We start from the raw sequence: 8,940 nt of genomic DNA on the forward strand, positions 1-8,940 counted from the left end.
TTACTTTTAAATCCTTCTCATAATAAAGGTATTTCTAATAGTATTTACTGATGCTGCCTATATTAAATAAACTTTTGCATTATAAGGTTCTGTGCCCAGTAACTTAAGGTGACCATACACTGTAAGATTTGCTCTTTGGCAAAGTAAGGCAAACAAGCTAATCTTTCCCCAATATGCCCTCCTTGGGTGGGTGAAATTGTGTTAATAGGGCCAAACAGTCACATTACAATAAAGGGGATACGAAAAGTTGGAGCGAGGACCGCATTACTGAGCCAATGCGGTCCTCTATCTCAGCGTTTTTCAACCACTGTTCATGTTGCCTGGTGTGCCGTAGGCAGGGCACCAATGTACTAGGGGGGCACTGCTCTTGGCACCAATGTACTAGGGGGGCACTGCTGCTGGGCACCAATGTACTAGGGGGGCACTGCTCTTGGCACCAATGTACTAGGGGGCACTGCTGCTGGGCACCAATGTACTAGGGGGGCACTGCTGCTGGGCACAGAGTTAAATTTTTTAACATTTTCTAATGGTGGTGTGCCTTGTGATTTTTTTCATGAAACAAGTGTGCCTTTGCCCAAAAAAGGTTGAAAAACACTGCTCTATCTGACTGGAAAATCAAGCCTGTCCGATTGACATCTGGTTGATATTTGGCAAGATATTGGTCAGGGAGGCCTGTCGGAGGGCCCTATACACGAGCAGATAAGCTGCCAAATCAGTCTGAGGGACCTGAATTGGCAGCTTAAATCTGCGCTTGTATGGCCACCTTTAGTCTATTGTTTTTATAAAAACCCCACATATGGTACTTTAGGTCATCCCTTTGTATAACTGAGTTGTGCTTTTCCATTTACCCACATGTACAGTGCCCTCCATAATTTTCTGACAAAGACACATTTTTCCTTTATTAACCCCTCTGCTGTGCAGTATAAAATGTGTTGTAATTTCTGCATGGTGAAACTGAAATGCATACAAAATGGAATGTGCACTTTAATTACATCTGAATTGGTTTAAAATGTTACAGAAGGGTAAATAAAAAACAAAACATGTCTTTGTCCCAAGCATGTTGGAGGGCACTGTAACTCTCTAAATGTATAGATATCTGGTGACCTGGAATGGTAACCCTTCAATATTTCCGGAGGAAAACTAAAATGCCTCAGGGCCACTATTGTGGGTGCTAAAAAAATGTACACTGCAAATAAATGTCAAGTGATTTCCTTGACTTTTTATGGGTAGATAAATGTAATTTATATTTGGAGATATTTCTTAATCCAAAAAGCTTCCATGGAGCAGGCCCTGGGTTTATGTGATCCACATTTTACCATAATGAATTTTGTTTGTGTCACATACTTTCTCCTAATGAGATTAAGGTTTAATGAAGTGACTGTACAGTGGTAAGTTTACCTTGAATGCTTTATGTAAATCCTTATGTTTATTTCACCTTAGGAGAAATCTGCAAACAGTACAGCAGCTGTTGCATTCATACCACCTATAGATAACAAATCCCAACGGGCAAAACTGGTTTTCGAGGACAGGTAAGATTTGCACTTAAACGTTCTTTTTAAGGGTTAATCTTTAATTTGATAATTAACAGGGATGGTGAGGGATTACTGAAATAGAAGAATATTTTTAAAATTAGAAATGCATGCTTGGTCGACTCCTGATGAACGTAAAATATGGTACCTGCCTTATAAAAGGGCCTGTTCTATGCAGCTCCCTTTGTGCTCAGATATAACACGGAGAAGTGTAACAGTCTTGACTGTTGTAAGCCATAGGTCAGGTTGACATGTGTGAAGTAATCCTGCCTGTTCTGGGTATGTAAAACATAAATATAAAGACAGGATGATTTTTAAGCTTTGAAGTCTCTTATAGACCTGAGAGTCCATATTTTGCCCTGTTGATTGGTCCCTGTTAGAACTGTGTTATTTGTGTATAAACCAATTTTTAAAGTGTTCTCTTTTACAAATGATTCTTTATTGTAAATGTTTTTTCAGAATCCATTCTGCTGATCATTACCTGCAAGAAGCAAAGAAACTAAAGCACAACGCAGATGCTTTGGTAGGATTTTATTTATTTTTTATACAGAAGCAAATATTCCATTTGTTTTCAGGCGGATGATGTATCGTATTGTCTGCTGTGAATATTCTTTATCTGCAGATGTGCCTTAGTGCTTACTTCAGCTTAGACTTGCTGTACCCCCATATATTTCCAGCAGCAGTGTCTGCATTAAGAACATATTTGGTACATAGGAAGTGACTGTGAATAGACAGCAGGGTTTTGAGAGAATTGGGCAGATTGGAAAAGTGTGTGTCATGAGATTAAAGGTGACCATACACATAGCAATTCTGATGGTCGCAGGAAAGAGTGTTGGTTTTCCCCACTGACATTCATGGCTGAATCGTCAGATGTGGAGGTAGAAACAATAGGAATTCTACCTCCACCTGCTGATTCCTTCAATGGCGCCCAATCAAAATCTTTTAACCCGGCTGATCGACAAGACAACCTTTGCGATAACGGTTGTCTCGTCGATCCACCATACACCCACCGAATATCGTACCAACCAGGGTTTTGTACGATATAATTGGTGCGTGTATGGCCATCATAAGGAATAGTCTTGTCCTTTAATAAAAGACATACTCTGCCAGAATAAGAGACATCTTGTAAGGAGAGATAGAAACTTTAAAAAGGGGTGTTTTAAATACAATACAAAGGATCAATATAAACATTATTGTGGACCCCTCTAATATCTATAGTTCTATAATATATTTGTATTCATTGTTTACTGTGATTCAAGATGTGTTGTGGATAATTTTTCCAAGGCATTTAATGCATTTTGTTTTCTCCAGTCTGACCGGTTTGAAAAAGCAGTCTATTACCTTGATGCTGTGGTCTCTTTCATCGAGTGTGGGAATGCATTAGAAAAGAGTGTGCAAGAGTCCAAATCTCCATTTCCCATGTATTCAGAAACTGTGGAATTGATTAAGTACGTACTGTGTGTTTGTTTTTTATTATTTTACTTCCATTTGTGATGGGTTTTTTTTGTTTGTTTGTTTTTTAAAGATTTTATTTTGCATTTTTAAATTTAAACAACATAAGGGAACAATCCCTTTAATGAAAATAAGAAGAGAAGAAAGAAGATCAAGAAGAGTCAGGAGGAGAAGAAGAAGAAATGGGGAAATGAGCTGGGGGTGGGGTGTAAAATCTAAGGTTTACATTTGTATAAAGCCAAGAAGGAGACCTTGTGTCTTTTCTGCTGGGTGTTCAAAGTCGGCTAAGGTGGTGCGTTTGCCAGGAGCCATGCCCCCCATATGGCCTCAAATTTGTCCGGGCATCCGCGGGCTTGATACACTAGCTTCTGTTTTGGTAAGGAGTCATTAATGAGCTTTTTCCAGAAGTTCAGCGAGGGTGGTCCTGTGGATTTCCAGTGTAATAACAATGCCTTTTTGGCATAGTATAGCAATTGTAAGTAGCACAATTTGGCTGGAGGTCTCAATTGTAGAGGGTGTCCAGTATACCTAATAAGCATAGACTAGGTGACAATATATTGGGAAATGCCAGTGCCGACTCAGCATAACTAAGCACCTCTCGCCAGAATCCCTTTATTACTGGACATTCCATTTGTGATGTTTGATGCAGAATTTATTCAGTCTCCTAACTCGTTGTAGTTTTTTAATGTTTCTAATAATTATGAAGTACCAGCATGCCATTGGAAAATCTGCTTGATTGACACACTGGATTTACTTTTACAGGTATACCATGAAATTAAAGAGCTCTGCTGCACCAGATGCAACTGCAGCTGATAAAAGACTTGGTGTTCTCTGGTAAGCACTGATTTGTTGTGTAGATGAGAGGGGGATATAAGTGGTCCTGTTAACAGATTTTTTTTCTGTGCCATGGGCATATACTTTTTTTTTTTTTTTTTTTAACAATTCTTTTATTGCATTAAGATATACATATCTTGCAGTATGTTATTTCCAGCGTCATTTGCTTATTGTACCATGGGCATATACTTAACTGCGTTCTTTGAACTCTGGTTTCCGTCTGGCTGAGCACGATTAGCATTTTGATAATTTTCCCACTCTACTCTATATAATAATCTGAATCTGCACCGAGGAGTCGGGACGAATCCAGCCTTTTTTTTTTTTTTTTTTTTGAAGGATTCGGTTTAGGCCAAATTCACAGTCCCGGCCGAACTGAATTTGCATCTCGCGCTGTAATTTTTAACCCTTCCGTTTCCTAATTAGCATTTCATAATTTGGATTCGGCTGAATCCGTCGGAGTGAGTTTGGGGGTTTGGCCGAACCCAAAAAAGTGGTTTTGGTGCATCCCTAAATCTGAGTTTTCAAAAAAATAGTATTTTTTTACAGTTTAACATGTTATTATTCTTTTTCCATTATAGTCTTCGCTGTCAGTCTCTTTTGTACCTCAGACTGTTTAAACTGAAGAAAGAGAGTGCACTGAAGTATTCCAAGACATTAACTGAGCATCTAAAGGTAAGTTCTACTGTTTTTTTGGCTCAGGGGTCAGTGACCCCCATTTATAAACTGCAAAGAGTTGGAAGAAGGCAAATAATTCAAAAACTTTAACAAATAAATAGTAAAGACCAGAATTGACCATTCTATAACATACTAAAAGTTAACTTAAAGGTAAACCACCACTTTAACTGGTAAATCACTGAATCATGCTTTTTAGAGATGCCTGTCATATACAACCCTAGAGTCTGCCTCAGGAGGAGCAGTGCTCATGATCTTTTTTATTTTTTTTTTTTTAATAGGTAATGTTTTATTGTTTTTAAATAACATACATAAAAAAAAACAAAAGAAAGAATGGTAACAAATAAAAGGTATAAAAGATTACAGTACTGCGGTGAAGTAATATACATAAGTGCCCATGATCTTTAACATCTTTGACATGGCATTTTGGTGGCCACAGTTCTTCCTAAGAGCAATGCAGCATTTAAATGCAGTGTATACTATGGCATATGAAATCTCACAAACAGAACTGCTTACTCTCAAGTCTCAAAAATTCAGCCAAATACCAGACTAAATCCGAACCATAGTTTGCATCAAATTGTTTTTAAAGCAGAAAAAAAAATCTGTTCAGTGATTTAAAAGTAACATGAGTTTGGCAGCAGCGGCAGTAAGTGTCAATGAAAAGTCACCTGGTAACTTTCAAACCTGAATTTCTGATTTTTAAAGAGTAAATCTGCACCTCTAGCGATGTTTCCGGGGGCCTTGTTGCTGTAAAATATTCCATACTTTGTTTAAAATGATAGTGACACCACAAAATGACAGATATATATTAAGAGTACTTAGTATTAATGTATTATTAGGCATTGGGTGTTTTGTCCATATGAATTGCATATTTGTTTGCCAGAAATAGGAAGGATTTTGTGCGGCGTATCATTTTAACAGAACAAATCTACCTTTTCTGTTTCTTTGAAATGTCACTTTATCCTGCGTTTATTTTATTTCTAGAATTCCTATAGTAATTCTCAAGCGCCATCTCCTGGAATGGGAAGGTAAGTGATGGAGATCTGTAAAAAGCTGCGCTCATTCTAAGGGTGCTGGGGGGTTGGTAGCTTTCACATTCACTTAGACAGGGAAATGCCATACAAAAGCTGTCCTTTGTAAACCAACCATACTGTGTCTTTATTTATGCCTTGTGTTAAAAGGTTTACCAATGCAGGTTAAGCTGTGATTAAGCGGAAAGGAATTCTAGTATGCAGAAATGTTGGTGTGAATCAGACCTCCACAACTTCCTGTAATTTATATTCATGTATCTCTACATTGCCATGGATAATGACAGCTTTTCTAGGAGGAAGCACATTAAGGGGTTCAGCTTCACAGCATAAATAATTTTTTATTTAAAATTATTTTGTAAACACAAAAGAAAACACATAAGTCCCTGCTATGTAGAGGACCTAGTTGCAAAATTGTCATTATTGGAAAGGGTTGTCTTTTGCTTTTTGGGCAGATATATACTCTGCTTAGTGGTGGGTATTCATTGTTTTTTTTTCTAATAATTTTCTCAGCAAATCTGTGAGTATGCCTTCCCCAGTGTCTCCAAAGCTGTCTCCTGGAAATTCTAACAACTACTCCTCCAGTGTGTCCAGTTCCTCAGGCAGTACGTCTTCAGTGACTATCCCGCAGAGAATACACCAGATGGCAGCCAGTTATGTCCAAGTTACATCCAATTTTCTGTATGCAACCGAAATCTGGGACCAAGCTGAACAACTCTGCAAAGAGCAAAATGGTAAGATGTTTTCTAGTTTCTCATATATGTTTTTTCAGTGCTTGTAGGTGAGTACACCAGTCTTGTTCCTAGGGCACACTAACCAGGAGGAAATTTAGCTAATCATTATTTGAAGGGATTTTGCTTAGTGCACTGAAATGCTAAATAAGTGTCATACCCTGTCTGTTTTCCAGTACACATCCATGTTAATGGGTTCTCTTATTTTTAGTTATTCCCATAAATAAAGCTAACCAATCAGTGTATTTCTTTTTTGCAGATTTTTTTACAGAGCTAGATAAAGTAATGGGCCCTCTCATCTTTAACTCAAGCACTATGACAGAACTGGTACGTTACACACGTCAAGGCCTGCACTGGTTACGCCTGGATGCCAAATTGAAACATTAGGAAGGTGAATAAATTGGAACCATAACATTCTCTTGCTGCCTCTTATATTTTCCACAACACTGTGTTCTGTTGGGAAGGAAGGAAGAAGACTGCCATAACCCTCCAATCCGGCTATCACCGAGGGCACTGAGCCCGGAACATCTTTATTTCGGTCATATCCACTTTTTTGTTTTATTTTTAATGAAACCTTAAACGTGTTGCAAAAAGACATCATCGATCTTCACTTTTTTTTTTCTTATTTTTTTAATTTAAAACGATTATTTAAAATGAATTTTCACATCAGCATTATGGAAGATGATTTTTCTCCATCACTCTAGAGAAGGATTCTTTTCCTGATATCAAGCATGAGAAATCTTTAAAAACGTATTTATTTTATGAAGCGCAAAGCAGATTTTAATGAACTCATTATTACCTTAAGCAATGCAGGGGGGTGTACTTGGGTGCATCTCGATCTGCAACGAACGATGCACTGACTGGCGGTACATTTTCCCATTGCTGATGCAAGTCATAGGATTGCACAACCTTAATGTGTAAGCAGTAACTTCTCTCATCCCAAGGGGGGAAAGGGGTTACGTTTTAAATTTTTTTTTTTTTTTTTTGTTAAAGGTGTTTCCTAATGATTTAAACTTCCAAGTACTTTTATGAAGCAACTTATGCATTTCTTGTTTTAATAGTTTATGGTCGTTCTGTTGTTCAGTTTTATCGTCTTAGAGTATAAAGCTCAGTGCTTTTTAACCCATAGCAGTAGGTAACATTGGTATACCTAACATTCAAAGTCTGTGTTGTCACAGGACAACAGCATTCTTTAATTCTTTCAGTAGAAAATCAGAACAACCATTAAGTATTCTTCTACATATTAAATAAATCCTATGACAGAGGTTATTATACAAATTATATAAAATGGAAACTATATAAGTGTTATGACGAGGGTATTCAGGGCAATTCAGACCACGTGAACATTTAAAAGAAAAAAAAAAGAAACACTATTTAACAATCATTAGAATACATAGTTTGCATGAAATGCTAAACATGTTTGGGTTGAACAGGGTATGTCTTTAAATGTGTTTTTTTTTTTTTTTTTGTTTTTAAACTACTTCTAGACTGCAGAAATGTTATTTATGGCCTCCATATTAACATGATTAGAAGGAAACATAGATTATAGTGTTGTTGTCTCACAGAGAGAGAAGATTTCTAAGCAAGAGAATATCAGATCCAGTGCTGTAGAAATAGAGCCAGTTTGCGGGTGACAGCACATTCTGTTTTCTAGAAAGTAGTATTGTGCATAAGGGTAGGAGAGAATTTACCGGCTTCTAAGTATGCTGGTTTGGAATCAGAGATGTGTGGTAATTATGAAATACTTGGGATGTTTGGAACCTTACTTTGTTATCTGCATTGTTTGTTCCTGAAGATTCCATGCAGAAGTATTATTACATACAAACCTAGCCACTGCACGGCAAAGCTCTATAGCACTTATAGAGAAAGTATCACTGAAGCATGAAGAGGCCATATCATTTCACATTATAGAGGGGGGAAGAAAACACATCTTTCTGGAAGGAAGTGAATCTCCCAAGCACCCTAAATAGTATTCTACCAGTGCTGCTTCTTTATTTACTGTGCTAATTGATTTGTCCAATGGCTGTTAAATTTCACTGCAGTATTCCAGTTGGCTCCTTCGTTGCCCTATTTCCTCACCCTGGATACAACACTTCCAGTGATACTTTCCCCTGAAAGTGCACCATTGTGATAAGCCATTTATTATGCTAAAAAATATATATAATATCAGGCTTAGTTTAATATTTTATCAAATTCTAGTTTTATGGTGTCTGTTAATACAGTGTATGGAGCCATGGAGATAAGGGATAAGGATGATCTTAAATTATCAAATTCACTACGTTTATGGGGATTTGGTGTACACGGATGTGTTTGATATTACGTCTGGGTTTTTGTAAGAAGGGAAGGATTAAAATCACTTGGATAGTAATCCAGTAATGTTTCTCACAGTTGTATACCTTATATAAGAGGCTGGGTTTTAAGATGTTCACAGAATCATGTCTATGATTGATTAATCTATCGTCTATCTCATCGTCTATCTCATTTTTATTAAAATATATATATATTTAAAATGACATGAGACTGTGTTTTAAAGGAGAACTAAAGCTTGACTAAAGAAGTAAGGTATAAATGCTGCACATTATGTTTTGGGCTTCTGTACCAGCCCAAGGCAACCACAGCCCTTTAGCAGGGAAGATCTGCTCATTCAATGCACATGCTCTGTGCTGCTGTCACTAACCTGAGCTTAGGGACTGA

At 37.3% G+C, this 8,940-nt stretch overlaps 1 protein-coding gene across 2 annotated transcripts in view; it reads left to right on the forward strand.

Annotated features, from left to right (window-relative positions):
• aff4 (AF4/FMR2 family member 4) overlaps positions 1–8,025 on the forward strand; it is a 65,991-nt gene extending 57,966 nt beyond the window's left edge. For both annotated transcript variants that reach the window (XM_031898809.1, XM_002935271.5), the window contains 8 exons: positions 1,441–1,529; positions 1,989–2,052; positions 2,841–2,977; positions 3,744–3,815; positions 4,394–4,487; positions 5,472–5,515; positions 6,029–6,249; positions 6,506–8,025. In XM_031898809.1, coding sequence (XP_031754669.1) covers positions 1,441–1,529; positions 1,989–2,052; positions 2,841–2,977; positions 3,744–3,815; positions 4,394–4,487; positions 5,472–5,515; positions 6,029–6,249; positions 6,506–6,633 — 849 coding nt within the window. In that variant the 3' untranslated portion in view covers positions 6,634–8,025. The remainder of the gene's footprint in view (positions 1–1,440; positions 1,530–1,988; positions 2,053–2,840; positions 2,978–3,743; positions 3,816–4,393; positions 4,488–5,471; positions 5,516–6,028; positions 6,250–6,505) is intronic.
• The last annotated feature ends 915 nt before the right edge of the window (positions 8,026–8,940 follow it).

The sequence above is a fragment of the Xenopus tropicalis genome, chromosome 3 (assembly GCF_000004195.4).
Source record: "Xenopus tropicalis strain Nigerian chromosome 3, UCB_Xtro_10.0, whole genome shotgun sequence".
Lineage (NCBI taxonomy): Eukaryota > Metazoa > Chordata > Amphibia > Anura > Pipidae > Xenopus > Xenopus tropicalis.